Here is a 21,252-nt window from a genome sequence, read left to right as displayed (position 1 = left end):
GAAAAACACGCACTGTGACGTCATCAGCGACCACGTGTTATACGAGGGTGATACAGAATGTAATGCCTCCAAAGTGATACCTTTATTTGTGTTCGGCAGATAGCAACGATACAGGCATCAGTGGAAAGCTTGCAATGTCAGCTACAAATGGTGGCATAATTTTTCAACATAGTTCCTATTACGGGCAACATACTTGCGCCAACGCAAAACAAGGTTTTTCATGCCGTCGGCGAAGAATTGTGGTGGCTGCTGGTGACACCATTGCCGAACTGCTGCTTCCACCCCCGCATCACAACTGTAGCGTTGACCCATAAAGTGATCCTTAAGTTTGGGGAAAAGCCAAAAGTCGGAGGGCGCAAGATTCGGACTATAGGCCGGATGAGGCAGAATGGCCCGTGCATTGCTATGCGCCCAACCGGAAGACGAAGTGTTTCTTCTGTGGAAATCATCTCACCCGTCTCTGTGTTTTATCTGGACTTCTATAATTGCAATTGTGGGGTCTACCACCTCGTATATTGTGGTGATGGATGTACAACCTCACGGGGCCCCGTGTGGTTCCAGTCCACCTGCGGGAATCGCTTCGAGGAAGCGAGGAAAAACATCTAGTGACAGCGAGGACACCGAGCTGTGCTCCGCCTCAGGTGAAGAGTCCTCGAAAGACAGCTTTCAACCTGTACTGCACTGCAAGGCCAAACGAACGATCATGAACGCGTCTTCGGCGTCAAGTTCGATCATCGTGAAAACTGCGCCTCAACGATGGCGTCCTTCCATCCTGTTCGTGCCGCAGAACACAACTGACAATCTACGCATGCTCAACAGACAAGCACTCTCCTTGTATCTAGGAAACATCGTTCCGAATGAGATCAAGGATGTCAGGCTGAATACAAGGAAAACCACATTCGCGATCGATATGATGAACCCGAGTGCGCTGAGCACATTGCAGCATATAACACAGCTGGGCAACATAGAAGTCCGATCCATCGTGCCCACTGATGGTACCACTGTAACAGGAGTCATTTATGACATCGACAACGAAATTATTCATGCAGGCCTGCCAGTTCTCATGATACCAGCAAGTGAAAACAACGTAATTGTGTACGTCGGCAACCTCGGCCACGGACGTTGTGTCAGGATAACGTTCAAAGGCGACTGTCTTCCCTTCTACGTGAAGGTAGGCCACTTTCGCCACCAAGTTAGACCATTTGTTCTGAGACCTATGCAGTGTTTTAACTGCCAGAAGATAGGCCATATGAAGGGCGTTTGCAGAAATTCCGCAGTATGCCCGCGATGCGCCGAACCCCACTCAGAAGACAAGGGCAGCGCAACTACATTGAAGTGCCCTAACTGTCAGGGTGCTCACAGTGCTTCTACCAAAGACTGTCCACAGATTAAGAAAGAGATTTCTATTCTTAAACAAATGGTGAGAGACACCTCAACCCACAAAGAGACCGCTAAAAAAGTCTGACGAAGACGACGTCACCGTCGAAGGCCCTCACGACTGGACAACGTCAACATTTTAAAAATATGTCGACTCTTCAAGGAACACCGCCAGCTGCTGTTCTGAGCGCGGCGAACGCCGAGGTTGGAAGAGAGAAAACCTGGAGATCTCTCGCTACAAAGCAATGGCCCCCTCTTACGCCTACACGACCTGTAGCAGAGCCACAGCAGAAGCCGCCTCCAGTACAGCAAGGTGCTGCATCGGCTCAGTTGCAGCATACAGATGAGCAAGTGGTAGCTCTTCTGCGACCCCAATTGAGTGTAATTCGCGTGTTATTAAACAACATGCAGACACCGTCAGCCAGAAGTGCACTTCAAGTACTGGACGCTCTGAGTCCGGTGCTGGCAACCCTTGAGTAGACCATGGCTCAACAGCTACTGTCTTTCAGGGATGAGGTCCGAAAAGCAGCAATATTTCAGTGAAATGCCCGGGGACTCAGATCGCTCATTGCTGATTTCGGTCGGTTCGTTTACGCCCATATGTTTCCGATCATTGTCATCTGGGAACCAAACTTATCCAGCACAATCAGGTTCTCTGGATATGAATCACTTATGTCATCTACTACTGGTGAAAACAGCAAGTTATGGTGTTTATTCGTTGCGATCTCACTTATATTCTCCAGCCTGTGGCACCTCATGACGACAATCAATATATATGCTTAACAGTGAAAAAGAAGAAACTTACCAGCACCGCTGTGGGCGCTTACCTATCTCCATCAAGTCGACTTGATCAAACAAGACTACGTGACATCCTGTCATCAACTCCTGACCCGTGGGTCATTATTGGGGATTTCAACGCTCATCAGACACTGTGGGGCAGTACGAAGATCAACGCGAAAGGCAGACATTTGGTATCCGTCGCTCATGACAATGAACATTTGTTGTTAAATGACGGCAGTCCTACGTTCCTACGTGGCTCCACTGTACAGCAGCTGTCTGGACTTGGCGTTTGAGCTCACGAAGCCTCGTCAGACGTGCTGGGTAGTTTGCGGATATAGAAACACATGGGAGTGATCATATTCCCACACACGTGAAGATAAGAGGATTGTCCGCTTCCAAGATACATGATGCCATTCGAAGAGTGAACTGGACCAAATGTCAGTCTCTCATGGAAGAGCACTGTCAAGACAACATTTCACATCGCTTGGAGGAGACAATCAAGAGCCCAGTACAAGGCACTATGTGCACTCTTCAAAGCTAACGGAATTTGATAGAGAATTAGAACGACTTCGAGCAATCCATCGACGTGCTGAACGAAGATACCAACGCACGAATGCAATAGATGATTTACGGGCCGCCAGACGCATGCAAAAGAAGATCCAGTGCCAGTTAGTTAAGCTGGAATCGCAACGCTGGGCTACTTTTTGTGAGTCTCTAGACCCTCGCAAGCCTTTATCGCAATTGTGGAGGATGGTACGAGGTCTCCGGACACTTCCCGTGCAGCGGTTCACTTTCAGGGCTCTAGCCCTCTCACAGCAGTGACCGGATATTCACGTGGCAGAAGAGTTCTGCGCCAGATTATCCGGTCAACTCGCCTCTCCCAACAACTTTCCGCCTTCGAGTAGCTCTCCACCACCGCGTGATCAACGCATGGATCTACCTTTTTCAGGCCATGAACTTAAGGCAGCACTGTAGCTTTGTGTGGACGCACATGGGCACCAGGACCTGACGGCATTTTTTTACAGAGCCCTATGTTATCTGGGTGAGCACACAAGCATTGTTCTCTTAGAGCTGTACAGTGAATCTTGGCGAGATGGCAGGCTCCCCACAAGCTGGAAGACCAGTCGCCTGGGGCGCTATAACGTAAAATGATTGCAAACTGTTTTGATTCCAATTTCTGCAATCGGCCTCCACGATTGGTCAAAACATTTTCGGGCCACTCCCAACTTCGCCAGTTTGTCACGCGACGTCACAAAAAACCGCGATAGCTCTCCATCTGATATAACGTGTACACACTGGTTATGTATGATTAAACCGCACAAAAGAAAAATAATCATTCCTGATTCGACGCCTTTTCACCATTAGCCCTCTGATATTGGTCCAATGTTCTCTGGCTACGCCCATTTCGCCTGTCTGTCACGCGACCTCACAAAACCGCAAAAACGCACCACGTCAAAGTGATGTGTACACGAAAAAAATGCATTAATATGCCGAACAAAACCGAAAATTTTTCTCAGTAGCCACAGACTGCCCCGTTCCGAAAGGAATAGAAGATGGCTGCCCGCCGATTGATCAGGCCCTCGCTACTCGCACCTGCCGGTGAGCATGTATTTATTTGCGCATTATAAACCTTTTTTGCGTGGCAGTAAAACGTTATCGAGCCCTTTCGGCACGTATGCGACTTCGCTATGCCAACGCTTCCTTGGTGAGGATCCGTTTTAGCGGCATTCTTATCCTTCCGTTGCACGTCGCCGCGATTTTCTACCAGCCACCGCAAGCTAAGTAAGGCGAAGCGGACCAATCGGAGAAGCCGGCACCACCTTCTTCATGCGGTTATCTATTTTCACTGTGCTGGCTCGGCCCCATCGAAACCCTCTTCACTAGAGCGTGCTCCTCGCCTCTTGTCAGCCAATTAGGTAAGAAAAACCGCTGAGTGTAGACAATGTTATTGGTTTTGAAGGCGAAGAAAGGTGACCTCCTATAAACGAGGAGACTGTTTGATTGGGTTGTTCAGACAACGCTGCGGGTCACCGCCCGATACTTGCGTAGGTGGTTACGTAAATTTGACGTCAGGAGTTTGGAATCAAAACAATTTGGAATCATTTTACGTTATAGCGCCCCTGGTTCCACTACTGAATCCTGGCAAATCGCTGTTGGAGCTCTCATCGTATGGCCCGATTGCATTGGCTAGTTGTATGGGCAAAGTAATGGAGAGGATGATCCTATAGGACGCCTGCTGGAGTGGCACCTAGAGTATCACAACATTTACCCAGAGGCTATGACGGGCTTTCGACATGGTCGATCATCGATTGATAACGTCGTCCACTTAGTCACCTACGTTCAGCACGAAAAATGCCATAAGCGCCTTTGCACTTTTTTGTTCCTCGACGTGAAAGGGGCAAAATGACAATGTTACTCATGAAGCCATACTCGCTGCTCTCGAAGAGGTAGGAGTGGGTGGCCGGATGTTTCAATGGATACGCGACTACCTCTACATGCGATCCTTTTTTTTTGTGAACACTGAGGACGGCCACACTTCTCTACATTGCAGCTACAGCCGCATCACCCAGGCCGGTGTACTCAGCCTTGTGCTGTTCAATCTGACTCTCCTTTCTCTCCTTGAGCACCTGCCAAGCACAGTAAAGCTATCAATGTATGCGGATGACGTCTGCAGTAACAGGCCTACAACTGCGAGCGAGGATCCAGAAAGGTGCATCTCAAACTGCTATTCACCTCCGGAATCGAGGTCTGGAAATATTGTTTGAGAAATGAGCACTTGTGACATTTACACGCAAGCCCATGATGAACTACAGCCTATTGATAAAAGGCAACAAATACCATACATTCGATCTTACAAGTTTCTAGGTGTTGTAATTGACAGAGACATGTGATAGAGCCCTAATGTATCATACATGAAGAAGCGGTTAACAGGCATCTGTCACATGTTTAGGTTCTTCACTGGAAAGATATGGGGAATGTCCGCAAGTGTTATGTTGCAACTATACAATGTGCTGTTTTCCGGCTTCCTGCGGTACAGCTTGCCAGCCTTAACTAAGGCAAACAAAACGAGTTTGCGCACAATACACAGTGTTCAGGCCCAAGCGCTCCGCATTTGTCTAGGCCTGCCTCGGAGTGCATCAACAGTGGCGAGGTTGACGCACTGAGAACACATATCAGACATCATGCCCAGACTCCCCGCCACCACCTGGCATCTCTACCAGCGGACAGACCACGTACCTCTTTCTGCCAAACAGTAACCGCGCATGGTGAATCATTACCAACTTGCTTCACTCCTGCCGCAAGACCTTCGATTCCTCCGTGGTGCCTTACTCAGCCAAATATCAACCTGACAATACGTGGCATCCAGAAAAAAGCAGAGCTGTCATCACCAGCCCTTAAACAGCTCATTTTACTTCTGTTGTACGAGAAGTACCAAGACTCTGCCCGTATATACACCGACGGCTCCGCCCTGCCGAACAGCTCCACCTCGGCAGTTGTGATACCAACGAAGGTCACAACTATTAAATTCAAGATGTCTCACGTCATAACATCGACGGCAGCAGAGCTCGCAGCGCTTTGTACCGCGCTCCATTTCATTAGTGATCAAGTGACACACAAATGGACGATTTTCTGCGACTCAAAGGCGGCTCTGCAGTCTCTATGATCACCTTTACGCCGCGGACCGCACGAGCAGCTGGTATTTGAGATTGCCGAGGCAATACACAATCTAACTGAGATAGGGCATGGAATAACTTTTCAGTGGCTTCCAACTCACTGCGGAATTATCGGCAATGAACGGGCCGATCAAGCTGCCCGCACAGCCCATAAAGAGGATCACCAATGACCCATACCACTTTCTAGGACTGACGCTGCACGGAAGCTCCGCATGCTTGCTCACCAACACACAAGGTCACAGAGGAATAAGTCGCACTTCAGGCAGGCTCAATTATACTCACTGGACCCAACCCTAAGGCTTCGAGTACCATCAAGGCTTCGCCAAGGAGACGCAATTCTTTTGTGCCGATTATGGTTGGGCGTTGCGTTTACCAACGCCTATGCGTTCCGCTGCAGCCTGTGACCACTGCGTCAATGAAGAGTCGATTGAACATATTTTGTGCGACTGCCCGCAGTACAGTGCAGAGACAATCTCTTAACAACGCGTTCAACCAAGTGGACGACCGGTCTCTGTCGGAAGAAAGAATTCCCCACCACTAGACTGGACTTAACGTCGCAGAAGAAGGCCGTGCAGGCGCTTCTGCGCTTCTTGCGAGCCACCGGCCTATCTGAACGACTGTGATTAGAACGCTCTTCCGGTGTGAGTGTTTTTTTTTGTGTGCTTTCTTTTCTTTCTTACTCTCTGTCTGTCCTTTTTCTAACACCTATTCCTCTACCCCAGTGCAGGGTAGCAAACCGCATTCTAACATCTGGTTAACCTCCCTGCCTTCCTCACCATGTCTCTCTTCCTGTCCGCTATAAAACATGAGAACGGCAGAAATCCTCTTGGAGTGTTCATATAATTGCTATCGCAATAAAAACAAAACGATGGCATTTGCATTGCAGCCATGAAACGTGAAAAATTGTTCGAACCTGGGCCCATCATGAAGGCGGTGCAGCGTCGCACAGTTGCTACGTGCCGCTAGTTGCTACTAGGAACATAGTGGAGAATGTCGGCCGATCCCGGAGATGGTGCCGTTTAACATGCGTCTCAAAGCGCGAGATGTCATTAAGAAGGCGAGAAACGGGCGCGTAACGCTCGCGCCAAACGTCTCCAAGAGCTAGTCGGCTTTGACACGAGAGGAGAATGCGTGCGATTGCACTACGAAAACTTGACGGGTCCATGGCTGCGCTACGTTAAACTTCTACCTACACAGGTCTGGAGTGGTCCCTTCCCCATTGTGCGCAATTTATGGCGAAGCGGATACAATAGATTATATACTGTCATCTTGTAGGCTTTCTTTCTTCAATGAGAATAACAATACTACGCTTCGCAATATTGGCCTAGATTTATCTGTGCATGTTACGCTGTCTTTCGGGGCCTCTATTGCTGGTTTCAGCAACAGTAATATTCGCTCGGCAGTCCGAAATTACCTCACTGAAGCTAATCGATTACCAAGCTTAACTGAACGCACCTCCCCCCTCCCCACCATAGTTCCTTTGCTACATTTATACATACTATTGCGATAGCAATTATATGCAGCAAAGGAGGCGACGTTTAGCTGCGGCACCAAATGCGGAATTATATAAAAACGTCGCGAGGCGAGAAGGCGGTAAAGACTTCCGACGCTGCTCGACGAGTGTCCCGTTCTGATCTCGTCGAAAACCTCCGAGCCGCCCCCATAGGCACCAGCAACAGTCACCAACGCCGCGCGCGTTCGGTGCGAACGCGGGCAAATCGCCGACGGCGTCGACAACAGTTCTGCGTGTTGCTGGTGCTGCTGCATGTCTAAGTTAATACAGCTGATAAAACTACTATCCTTACTCCGTATAGCTCTCTACTAATTTGCTATCGCAATTGATGCTTCGCCTTTCGGGTGAAACTGCGAATTTTTTTTTTTGCCTCTTTTTAATTCACGGTTTTGTTTTGATTGTGTTTTATATACTTTACTCTTCTTCCTCACACAAAAATTTTAATTTCGGAATTTCAATATCCAAATTTCTAATTCCCTTGTCTTTATCCGCTTACCTTAACCACCCAATTCAAGGCCAATACCCCACTGTGGGTATGCGCCACGACCAGTCAGAACAACAACAACAACAACAACAACAACAACAACAACAACAACAACAACAACAACAACAACAACAACAACAACAACAACAACAACAACAACAACAACAACAACAACAACAACAACAACAACAACAACGACGACGACGACGACGACGACGACGACGACAAGACAGACGCTGACTGCGGTCGATGTCTAACTGATAAATATATCCCTCATTTTTCTTGTGCTATTGATTGGATTCTGTATGCTGTTTCCATGCCTACTTTTCGTCTGTCCGCTTCATCGCAGTCCTCACAAACCCCAATGGTACGAGAGAGAGAGAGAGAGAGGGCGAAATATACGTTTATTGGTAAAACAGCTAGCAGAGATTAAACCTCGTCAGCCCGAGTGGGGCGGTCTCCCTAGCTACGGAAACTGCGGGTCATTGCTGCGCATTAGCCCGGAAAAAAATTAACAACATTACAGATTAGGTACATGGAGTGCCAGTGCAGTTCATAAGTTCTCTCAGTGCTTGGTGATCGTTTTTCGTATGCAAAGACCATGCACCTGTACCATCCTTTAACTGAAATCTTCCCTTTTTTGTGTTCACGCTGGAGTTGTCCATTTCGCGCTTCATTTCTGCAGAATATACATATCGGCTAGTCAAGGGAAAAAAAAATACCCAAAAAGGAAAAAAAAAATGAAGCAAACACTTGCGCCTGTGCGTGCCTTGTCCACCGCTTTCGATGTCGCAGGCATATTCTTTGAAGTCGCGTGTCTCGCGCCTTCCCGTGCTGTATATGCTCGGCTGCGCACTTTTATGCCGCATTTGCTCGTCTACACACAAACTGGGAGCTTTCACGCAATGACAAGCACGCACCTGCCACGATAACGCGCGAACGACCCTCTACAGTATACGCGAGGCAGAAGTTCACTATTCAGAACAACGTTTCCCTTCTTTCTGTTCTTCGGCTCGCGCTCACTGAACGAAGAAGGTGCTTGCTTCGTGCGCCAGCCTAGCTCTCGTGTCGCACTTTGGGGGAACCTGCGCGCGCGGCCGTAGGCTGCCGGCAGTTTCTGCTCCGTCGAACGTCGCGTCGGCCCCGGGATTTTGGGCGCGCGCGGCTATGCAGCAGCCGCCGACGCGCGTTCCTTCGGCTCCTCCGCAGCGCGCATTATATATTGTATGGCGCAGCGCGGCGCCAGCTGCTGGGCTGCAGCCGACGCACTGCCACTCGCTATTGGGCCTTAATAACGCGTCGCATCTGCATAATCCCCTCTTTGTGCGTTCCCGTGGCAGGGATTTCATTTTCATCAAATATCGCAACCGGTATGCGATGGAATGCCGGAGTGCGGTGGCCCACCCCCCCTTTTTTTTTTCGATTTCTCTTTCAGTGTGATATTCTAAAAAAGAAAGTGGGCGCCGAGTGCTTCCCGAGGATGCCTGTGGTATAGTTTCTGCTCCTCTTCGGTTTTTGCGTTTAGAATAAGGGCACGCGGGGATTTGCTGCGCTTGCTAGATCCGGCGTCCTGAATATTTGCTCCACACTATTGCTTGCCGTCAGCGCTGCTGATGACATGTGGCCTCCGCTCTTTCTTTCGCTCTATACGGACAGTGGTATTGTGGGCTAAAGATAGAACTCGCATGTTTGATTAGATAGATAGAGAGAGAGAGAGAGAGAGAGAGAAGAGAGCGCTCTGCCATGTCACGTTATGCAGTGTTCGGTGAACATGGCCGTTAGCCAGGCTTCTTGCACGCTTCATCCGTATCTTTTCCACTGCTTTGGTTGCTACGGTGTAGAATATGCGGTTTGATAAAGCGCTGGTTGGGTAAGACTGCCCGATTTTGATTTTCTTAAGCAACCTATATGGGGCCATCATCCGAGCAAACATGGTTGAGCTATATGGGGACGGCCATCGAACAAACGCAGTGTCGAGAAAATAAAAACAAGAAAAAGAACGCAGGAGTGAGGAGGGGCAGAGGGCATTATCTTGCAGGGCTGACGAGCACGGTCGAGTCACATCAAGCGTCCATATGCACTAAAAATAATTAAAAAAATGAAAAATGAAGAAATGAAAGAATAAATAAATAAATAAATAAATAAATAAATAAATAATAAATAATAGATAAATAAATAAATACATAAATAAATAAATAAATAAATAAATAAATAAATAAATAAATAAATAAATAAATAAATAAATAAATAAATAAATAAATGAAAGGCGCTTTTGATCTACATTGTGTATGTGTGTCTGTTCGCTCAGATTTTCTTTCGTCTTCTTTTGTGCTCGTTCTCTCTAGCCGAGAGAATGTCTAGGCAAATCTGTTCATACATCATACTTATAATCTCACGGAAAAGCTGAAGAAAAAACTTGCCTCTTTCGCCCACGTACGTTTACTGCGTGCATTCTAGCGATGTTGACGGATGTCCCGTCTCGTGATTTCTTCGATTATATACAGCGTCTTGAGAAGATCCCCTTCGATGCAGTTTTCCTGCTTGCATGATGTCCCCGAAAAAAAGAAGAAACATACAGATCGTTAAAAAAATGCAAGCGATAAGGCTGTGCACAGGTCATAGCTTCTCTACAAAAACACGAACTATACGTGCACACGCGGAGAAAGCAGGTACCTCTCCCAGTAAATTCTACAAACGTAGGAGTTTATTAGGGCTTGTGTACGATATGTCGCCAGAATCAGTCAATATATCCTTGCCGGCACATATCTGCGCGAGCTGCTCCCGCCTCCAGTACCATGGTCCCTATGTACCTCTACTTCCTTCGCGGCCCTACTCTGCATATCTACGGCTGTGACTGATAAAGAGGACAGAGATAACCCCCGTGCCAGCTCTAAAGTATTTTACTCTACATCATATCTGGCGCTGCCACAAAAAATGCCGTCACGAGTTGATGGAATAGTTGGGTGGACATTCTTTCGTCGGAAAAAAAAAAAAAAAACACGAAGGACACAAGAACGCAGCAAAAGCGCCCGTGTTTTGTTCCTGTGTTCTTGTCTTCATCGAATGATCATCGTCAGTGCAAAGAACGTTGCCATTATCTACACAGATGACTCTGGAACAACATTATTTTCTTTAATTCGAGGAGGCCCCTGTTAAGGTCTAGTAGAAATAAACATTATATAATTGGGTGCAACCCTGCACGATGCAATGACTAATTCCAATGTTATAGTTGCTAGGGTTCCATCAATTACTAATATTTCCGCGAAGCTGATCGGCACCCAGGACCTCTATCAGTGCCACGAAACTGGTCGCACTGCGTGCAGCTTTCACTTCCTTTTTCAAGGAATCAGCGAGCTTCTGAGTCATCATTACGGGTTAACGTGCAGTGCTGGTCTACCTGAAGTCGCCCCATGCTTATGACCAGATTGTCAACATCAACTGTTTGCATAGTGACGCCTGAAAAATTCTGCACAGAGTTGTATCGCAGTTGCTGCGTTAATTTTCACTGCGTCGTCGTCGAAAACGTACGTGCTGCCTGCGCTGCTGGTTCAGCCCACAGCGACCGCTTTTCGGAGCAACTCACGATACCTCTTCCTTAGGAGTGGCGGATTAGCTCGTCTGTCTTCTGTAATCTGGAGCCACTTGGACAGCATGCTATCTGGACCGACTCGAAGCCACCAGGATGGAACTATTCACACTTGTGACCAATGTGCCGGTTTCTCATGCTGTGTGGTCTTGGCAGGTGTGATTGTGCATGTCTACGCCTTATTCTACGGAATATTGCAAACACAAAGTGCTTGTTGTGGGAGATTCAGCGGTTATTGTCGCCCCTGTGCCCTACGCACAGTGCACGGGATGACCTAGCTCACCTAATCTGCAGCCGCTTTACATTTTAGAGGATTGCCCGCAAGTGTCTGCACTGAACCCACGTCACGGCTCACGCATTGAGCTGTGAGACGTACTTGTACCATGGAACAGCGCCATCAGGGCGTCGCGTGCTACGAATGCTTTTTTAGCCTCCCTGCAAGCGAGACACTGGTCTTAACAAGATAATTTAATTAGTTTTGGCAGTGCGCGAGTGTGCATGTTGCTTGGTTGAGGTGCGTCTTGTGCATATCATTTCATACGTCATCGCATTCACCTTGATCGACTTTCAATGTCACGTTAGGCGTCAGGTTAGGCGCGCCGCCGGGTGAACCTCTACAGTGCTCATTAAAAGGCCTTTCTTTCTCGCTGCCTCTAGCATTGCTCGTTCAATCGTGTGCGCTTCGTGAGGGAAATGTACGAGGAAAGAAGACGGGTAGTGCTCAGACCACGGTGGATTGGTCAAAAGAAACACGTGTTGATCAGGAACGACGCATATACCATATATACACGGAAGGCACTCTGGCTCCATGTGAAAAGAGGAAACGCCTGTCTGACATGCTGATCAGTCGGTGCACTTCACCACTCCACTCGGAAAAAAAAAGAAGAAAGAAAGAAAGAAAGCGGAGTGCCCGTATGTGATCGTCGAGGCAAGGTTCAATGAGATGCACGAATGTTGGGAGTGTTGTGTCGCGTTCTTGCGTTCTCCTGTTCAGTACTACTTGAATTCATTTCGCGGGTTATACGAACCAAATTAACGATTTTATTATGAGGCGCGCTGCAGTGGGGGACTCCGAATTAATTTTCTCCAGCGGGGGAGCTTTAAGGTGCCCCCAATGCACGGGACACGGGCGTTTTTGCATGCATTTATTCGCCCCCATCGAAATGCCGAGATTTGATCCCGCGACCTCGTGCTTAGCACCGCAACACCATAGCCGTTAAGCCACCGCGGCGGGTAAATTCAGCACTACTTGCGCCTTGTCTAAACAAAGATGAGGTACAGAGGAGCTCCTTGAGGCTATATTTTGTATTGTTTTTTTTTACTAAACGTGTATTTAATCGCAACAAGTGCCACCCAAATCTTACTACTCGGCTGCACGCTAAATATACGTCTGTGGTTTAAAAATCTGGAGTGAGAAGGTGGGATGGTTGGTTAAGCCATATTCCGGCAAAAAAAGAAAGAAAAGAAAAAAAAGGGAAAAGAAAAGAAAATAAACATTGCAGCAACGGGACCAATGAAAGACAAAACAACACAGGCGCCTGTCTTTCATTGGTCCCGTTGCTGCTCTGCTTTTCTCGAAAGGAACTTTCCGCCTGTACGCGCGGTACACTAGACACATTTAGAAAAACAGAAATAGCAGGAGCAACGCAGGAAGAAGGCTTCTTAACTATGACGGAGAACAGATTTATAGACCGCTGTCTTTTGGACTTGCGTGGACTGTCGGAAACTAGCGGCTACACTTCACCTGTTTCCTTGACGGTTGTACCTGCTGACGTTCTCGCGATATGAACGTCTGCCTTTCGAACCAAAATAATTTTCCCCGTATGATAAACTGCAGGGCACACTTATGTAGAGAATACGAAAGACCTGCGCATAAGGCAAAAAATAAAATTAAATCTCGCAGTTGCGCCGAAGGTGCGAAAGATACAGACAGTTATACTTTTCACGCAGAACTAATACGCACAGCAAATCCTTCATTATATTGCACAGTATCACTTGTAATAAACAGTCTTAGCGGCGTGCGCAGTCGGGCTTTGTATGTATAGCCCGCCTGCCGGATTCTATGGTACTTTACCACTTCAGAGTTCTTAATTTAAATAAAATAATCGAGATTGTTCTAAAATGAAATTGTTGATATAACGAAGGCAACCTAAAGTGGTTAATCTATAGAAACAATTATGCAGATTTCACGTGCTGAGGGGATCGGTGAATGCAATGCTTTCGAGGCGAAACGGCGCATTACGACGAGAGACACGCCGCACATTTCAGTGATGAACGCGTCCCTCAGACACCGTGGTGAACATTGCAGAACAAGGGGAAGTTTTATTCAGCATTAAAACGTGTTGAATCACTAGACACGACGTGTTCGACCTTGTATAGAAATGGGCCACAGTGCCACATTACGATGAGTGACGCGAAGCGAACCGTCCCGTAACTTCTTTCTTCATCGTCAGCTAGAAGACGTGCACTCACTTTTTATAAGAGAATTGTTGCTATTCATCGTGGCTAACGCGCTGGCCTGCGCGTGGGAAATTCATAACCGTCTTTTATACCGACGTTTGCTGGAATAAGCCACCTAATCCGTAACATAAAGCTTTCTTCCGCAGCTGTAAACAGTATAAACCCAAAGTTTCTCAAAAATATTAAAACCTACGCATCCATCATTCTTTCTATGATTTTTCTGCAGTTCCTGGAATATGGTGTGGTCCCGGATGATTGGAAAATACAGAAGATGGTTACCTCGTACAAGACCCGTAGTAAACATAACCCTGATAACTATAGACCCATTTCACTGACTATTATATTTTGCAAACTCATGGAGCATATCATTTATTGTTACCTCGTAACATTTTCGGAAACTCTTTCTCGGCACGTTCACCGTCAGCGTTGTGGTGTTTAAAACAACCTGAAATGCGCCTTCCCATTCCAGGAATAAGAAAGAAGACTGACCTACCTACCTTGGCCTTGAAGCAAGCAGCTCTAGATTGCTTGACACCTTCTACTTTGACCGAGTCCACATATATACAGATGGGTCTTCCGCTCAGACCAGCTCCACCGGCGCAGTGGTTATGCCATCACGATGAGTTAGCATCAGATACAAGATTTCTCACGTCACAATATCGACCGGTTCAGAGCTTGTTGCCTTCCGAGGTGCCGTTGATTATATTAACAACCAACAGGCTATTCGGTGGGCGACATTCTGTGACTCAAAGGCGGCCCTACAATGTCTTTTGTCAGCTCTTCGTCGCGGGTCCTGTGAACAACTAGTGTCGGAGATACGGGAACTGCATCATCATATGGTCGCGAAAGGACACGACGTCGTGTTTCAGTGGCTGCCGGGTCATGCATTGCGGTATCACTGGCCGACGAAGCTGCTAGGAAAGCACACGAAGGAGCAAACCTTGTTTCTGTACCTTTATCGAGGACTGACGCAGCCCAACACCTAAGCAAGCTAGCGCACCGTATGACAATGGAGAAGTGGCACACACCTGAATTCACCCTGCATCGGTTGCATTCTCTCGACCCATCTATGCAACTGCGGCTGTTACCTGGATTTCCGCGAAGTGAGGAAACAATGCTGTGCCGCTTACGCTTGGGCGTTGCATTCACCAATGCATATGCCTGTTTGATTGGAATGGCTGATAGCGACCAGTGCAATGCCTGCGGTGTCGATGAGACTATAGAACACCTACTGTGCTACTGCCCATCTTTTGAAAACGAAAGACATGACCTCTGCACCGCTCTAAATAAGCTGTATAGCAGACCGTTCACCTTGAACAAGATCTTGGGACCATGGCCTCACACATCGCAGCTACAAAACGCCACAAAAGCGTTACTGAAATTTTTTAAAAACTCCAGGATTTAGTGACCGTCTTTGATCCGGACTGAGTCACTGTCAGTGATATAGAGCAGAAAACTGTTACCACGTCAACGCTATCCACATTGGACTTCCTCTTCTTCTCCTAATCTTTCCCTTCCTTTTTCCCTTCCCCCAGTGTAGGACGGCAAGCCGGGCTCAGTCCTGGTTAACCTCCCTGCCTTTCCTTTATCATTTTCTCTCTCTCTCTCTTTCTTCACTACCCAACAACGAGGGCTTAGAAACAAATTTCCCTGCGAGACACAAGTTTTGTCTTTCACTAACGACTTGTTTATTGCGCTGGATCGTTCTTATTTCATAGATTGCATTTTCATAGATTTCACGAAAGCATTTGATTCGGTGTGTCATAAATTACTACTCTTTAAACTACGCGCGCTTAATTTAGACCCCAACGCACAAAAATGTATAGAGTGCTCCTTGCTTGGCCTCACGCAGTTCGTAGCAGTTAACGACCATAACTCTGCCACTTGCACTGTCACATCCGGACTACCGCAGGGGTTAGTTCTAGGACCCTTGCTCTTTCTTGTACACATTAATGACCTGCCTAACAACATTTGTTCGTCCATAAAACTGTTCACGGGTGAATTGCGTTATTTATTGTGAAATGTTAACTGCTATTGACCATTTAACGCTTCAATGGGACCTAAGTAATATAAATGCACCGTGGGAGGCTTGGTTAATGAAACTGAATATTAATAAATGTAAGGCAATGAGAGTTACTTGACTTACTTCTCACGACACACCGTGTACCTATTCTCTTAATAACGTTCCCATTACTCAAGGTACCACTTACAAATACCTTGATATTTATATTTCTCAGAACCTTTCCTGACAAACTCGTGTTGACCACATAACTAGTAATGCTAGTCGCACTCTTGGTTATATGAAACATTATTCTAGTGTAGCTACCACCAACATTAAACTCTGGCTTTATAAACCATTAGTTAGGCCCAAGCTTGAATATGCATCTCCCATTCGGGATCCTCATGTCAGTTCACTTAATCTTAGCATAGAAGCCATTCAGAACCATGCAGCCCGTTTTATTTTATCTAGCTACTCGCGTACAGCAAGTGTCACTTCAATGAAATTCAATCATGGTTGCCTAAACTGTCACTCTGGTGTAAAATTTCGCGTCTCTGTCTATTGCATAAAATATATCATTACAATCGTACTTTAAGCGAGTATCCTTTCGTTACCACCGTAGTGAGTTTCTTCCGGAAGCTATTATCAGTTCAAGGTTGGCGTGCCATGTCGCCGCACTAACCTTCATTTCAAATTCTTCATTCCCACAACAAGCGGCGACTGGAACCACCTTCCCGCTTCCATTGCTTGAATCGTCAATACCCACGAATGAAAAAAAAAATCCCCCGTTAACTTGCTGTGACCCTACTACGCCGCTAAAATGTGCATTATTCTTTGTTCTGATACCACCCACTCTTATCTGTAATACCTTGGCCCTGAGAGAAAATAAATGAAATGAAATGAAATGTGTGTGTTATGCATGTGTAACGTGTGGTGTGTCCTGTGTTTGTAATTTTATTTATCACCGCATTCACCCAGAGTAGCACGCTAGGCATACCGTACTCTCTGGTTTTAATTAAAGGGCGTGTTTCTCACGCGGACGTCACTTGTACATCTAATTTCCTGTGCTCCCGAGGCGCTCGGTTCATTTTGTGTGGGAAAGGGACATTTCCTAGTGCCGCAGAGCTTAGAAGGACTTCTTAGGCGTTTCTAAATCGGATATTAGAGCGAGTCGCTCGCAGGTACAAGTCCTCCATTGTCAACAGCCGCCTAATTTTGGCAAACACAAATGAATTACTACGATTACTTAATTAGCTAAAAATTAGAACATATGAGCGTTTTCCTAACGTCCGCCGTTTCTATTTTTCTGGTCGTGAAGAAGTTGCACTTTAGCTTTGTTGCTCTTTGTTTAGAGTTTTTTTTTTCGGCAGCCTCGATCGAGAAAACAACCGGTGACTTACTTATGTGCGTTGACATTAAACGTTAGTGTTTGGTATGTAATTTTTCCCTTCCCGCGCCCTTGTACTACCTGTAATCCTACGTAAAAATCAGTAGCCGGCGCCGCTTAAAGGCCGCCAACATCTCCAAGATATTATATACGAAAAAAAAAGAAACTACACATTTAGTACTGTGTAAGAAGCCTAGATATAACATGAATCAAACTGTCGGCGTCCAAGTGATGCACTTCGCCCGGTGACGATTGCCAGACTCCCGGCGTCAGAAAAGTTGACGACGCCGGTCGGCGATCTGTCCTGCCAGATACTTCCGTTGGTATGAACACCGACGAAAATATTTCATCTTCCATTCTCACGAGCAGCGACGCCATTGTATATATATATAAAAAAAAGCAGATACAACGCATATATTGGAATCTGCGGGAAGCGAAGCAGCTAATCGAATGCTGTAAATTTGCCCCATTTCATTCCTGCGTTTTCGGCGTAAAGGAAACTGCTCGCTCCGCATGTGCTTTCGTGCACTTGTGCCACGCAGTGTCACACCCCCGGCGATCATCACAAAGAGCTAGTTGGGGGTGGCTCGTTGGATGTATACGTGCCATTGTGACCTAATGGTTACAGCATCGGGCTGCCAACCATTATGACCTAATGGTTAGACCACCGGGCACGTAATTCTTTTTTTCTTTTTTTAAGTATGAGCTATTCGGCACGACAACAGCACCCAGCAGCCACGCCAGCAAAGTCTGCCAGAGTTCGCAAAGAAAGCTTCGCTTTAGAATTAATCACTCTCATTCGAAAAAAAAAAAGATTGCTGGAAGCAGCAGCACTATAGGCGGCCTATACGGGGAGCAGTGCGTCGTTTTTTTTCGGCTGCGGGCTCGCAAAGAACGATCGCAATAAAAAAATATAGGGGCAATAATAAACGTCTTAGCAATTGGAATGTTATTTGGATATTATCAAACAATAAGTAATCTTAAACACTGCTACTTTGTTCATTGTATAGATATTGAAAAAATCATTTACGCTTTCTATACTGGTCACACTGATAGCGACGCGGCGAACGCGTGGCGGTGTACGACTCTTTTTCGCTCCATTTACACAGTGTAAAGCCAGCAAACACTCTGCTTCTTTTCCTGACGCGCGAAGTTCATCATAAAGAGTTCGTTGCGTGTACCACAGGCTTAACGTCATTCATCAAAGCCATTCACCAAAGGGAACTACGTTATGTCTTGTAACGTTGTCGCTCAAGTGCTGTGCGATATCCCTAAAACAGGGCTTATGTGATGCGATATTTGCCTAATGCATTATGTAGATATTTATGCCCTTTTAAAACGTATTCGCATATTACCTACGTCTACACGTCTCTTCGTGCGAGTCTTGTATCTATACGTTAATATACAGCAGTATACTTCACAGTCTGTAAGACCGCTTCGGTTTTAAGAGCAGCAATCTAGAAATGTATGCGATGTGCCGCAAGCGTCATGCGATATGTACGCATTGTGTTGCGCTCGGTGAGCGCTCGGCCTTCCAGCAGCAGCGGGCCGCGCCTATATAGCTGCCTGCAGCTTTCGCCAACAACAGCCTTTCTAGGTTTCTTGTCTCCATTCGAAACATCATAACCAAGCTGACGCAACTTGAATGCGGGGCTCGAATTATTGTAACCGAATTATTTCTGTGAGTCAGTAAGTAGCACTCTAACTCAATTACATTTTTGGCAGTAACTTGTGCTCTTTGAGTAAATTGCTTGCAAAAGCTACTTCAGATGGAGACTTGTTGTGCATGCCATCTTGGAATACCATAAACGAGACGAGGACACGTGCAGGCCACATGAACGAGAAGTAAACGAGAAGAGTACATGACAGCGCCGTGTCTGTGTATTCATGTATGTTGTATTCCAAGTATGCTGGTATTACAACTAATATCCCAAGGTTGCTTGCGGGACCAGGGCAAATGAGCCGTGTCCGCGGCCCAACCAACGCTTTTGTCTGAGTTATTTATTGCAGAAAGCCTGTAGAAGAACAAAATGTATCATATGCCCGGGGAATGTTTTGTGATGAGGCTTATAAAGTAAAGGTAAACTCCTGCCTCCGGTCTACGTGTAAGAATTGAGGACTGTGTGTAATGCACTGCTGTGGGCAACAAATGGGCGAGAAATATTTCGGTTTAGATTTTTAGATTTACGTTAGATAAAAAATAAATCCGAGGACACCTAAGCACTTTTTATGAGTGGTGAATGCGCAAGCATTAATGTTCAATTGAACGCCGCTGAGCGGTCCTTCGAGTTTTGCGCTGCGAGTAATGTACCATAGCGGTACGTGCTGCCCGAGCCACCACCACCACCACCACACCACCACCACCACCGCCGCCGCCGCCGCCGCCGCAGCAGCAGCAGCCGCCGCAGCAGCCGCCGCAGCAGCAGCAGCAGCCGCCGCCGCCGCAGCAGCAGCAGCAGCAGCAGCAGCAGCAGCAGCAGCAGCAGCAGCAGCAGCAGCAGCAGCAGCCAGCAGCAGCAGCAGCAGCAGCAGCAGCAGCAGCAGCAGCAGCAGCAGCAGCAGCAGCAGCAGCAGCAGCAGCAGCAGCAGCAGCAGCAGCAGCAGCAGCAGCAGCAGCAGCAGCAGCAGCAGCAGCAGCAGCAGCAGCAGCAGCAGCAGCAGCAGCAGCAGCAGCAGCAGCAGCAGCAGCAGCAGCAGCCGCAGCAGCAGCAGCAGCAGCAGCAGCAGCAGCAGCAGCAGCAGCAGCAGCAGCAGCAGCAGCAGCAGCAGCAGCAGCAGCAGCAGCAGCAGCAGCCAGCAGCAGCAGGCAGCAGCAGCAGCAGCAGCAGCAGCAGCAGCAGCAGCAGCAGCAGCAGCAGCAGCAGCAGCAGCAGCAGCAGCAGCAGCAGCAGCAGCAGCAGCAGCAGCAGCAGCAGCAGCAGCAGCAGCAGCAGCAGCAGCAGCAGCAGCAGCAGCAGCAGCAGCAGCAGCAGCAGCAGCAGCAGCAGCAGCAGCACAGCAGCAGCAGCTAGCAGCAGCAGCAGCAGCAGCAGCAGCAGCAGCAGCAGCCGCGCCGCGCAGCCGCCGCAGCCGCCGCAGCCGCCGCAGCAGCCGCCGCCGCCGCCGCCGCCTGCGGTGACAACGCCACATGCGACGTCTCGCGCGACGAGGGGCCGAGGAAGCAGCAGCGGCCATCAAGGCCGGCAGGCCCGTGCAACAGCTAAGCCCAGTCGGGGTGAGAGAGAGAGAGATACGAACCGCGCGCCGGCTTCCGAGAACGAGGGTGACGTGGCGTCGCGGCGATGCTTTCTCGCCTCACGGAACACCTGGTACGCTAGCGCTCCAGGAGGTGTTTCTTTCGCCTGCTCTGCTCCGTCGAGGCACGCTCGTGACATGGCATCGCAGTCAATGGGAATTTACCGACCGTTTCGCTGCTACAGATGACAGACGCCGGCTTTTTCGCTCAGTGGGCCATTTGGCGCTTTCGAAGCAAAAGGAAAGCTGCAGAAACTAAAAGCGTACATATTTCAGCAGCGCATTTGCCCCTGTAGAAATATCTAGAAATAGCTAGGAAAAAATACATATTCTAAGATTCTGTATTCTTTGTGCCCACCGCCACCGCGACACACCGTCTTGATCTGCTTTGCACTTCTGCGCGCTATATCATTTGTCGACAATAAATTGTGGTACCCATAGCGCTGACATATTTTGCTCTTAAGCTTATTAATATTGTAGCTACGGGGTTTACACTGACATATATATACTTATACTGACTACTCCGTTACAACTGCATCATCTGCCATTGTTGTGTGAATTCCCGTCTTCGATTGTTGTCATCTCTACCACTCTTAGTTAAAGTACTTCAGCTACAACCACAGAAGTAGCTGTAATGCGGGCAGCTCTTCTTTACATCATAGACCAGAGAGGTGAGTCAAGGGTCATCTTCTCCGACTGACGAGCGGCACTGCTGACCATGAAGTCGCCACGCGCACAGGAATAGCTCGTCATGAACA

The 21,252-nt window shown here is 47.7% G+C and overlaps 1 protein-coding gene across 1 annotated transcript in view; it reads left to right on the top strand.

Moving 5' to 3' along the window:
* The first annotated feature begins 523 nt into the window (after positions 1-523).
* The window catches only part of LOC119438100 (uncharacterized), a 36,111-nt gene continuing 15,382 nt past the window's right edge, over positions 524-21,252 (top strand). Inside the window, exons 1-3 of the mRNA XM_049660480.1 lie at positions 524-1,171; positions 17,803-17,870; positions 19,774-20,049. Coding sequence (XP_049516437.1) covers positions 524-1,171; positions 17,803-17,870; positions 19,774-20,049 — 992 coding nt within the window. The remainder of the gene's footprint in view (positions 1,172-17,802; positions 17,871-19,773; positions 20,050-21,252) is intronic.

Source organism: Dermacentor silvarum, chromosome 1, assembly GCF_013339745.2.
Source record: "Dermacentor silvarum isolate Dsil-2018 chromosome 1, BIME_Dsil_1.4, whole genome shotgun sequence".
Taxonomy (NCBI): domain Eukaryota; kingdom Metazoa; phylum Arthropoda; class Arachnida; order Ixodida; family Ixodidae; genus Dermacentor; species Dermacentor silvarum.
The sequence above is the reverse complement of the archived record's forward strand: the minus strand, read 5'-3'. Positions and strand labels throughout refer to the sequence as shown.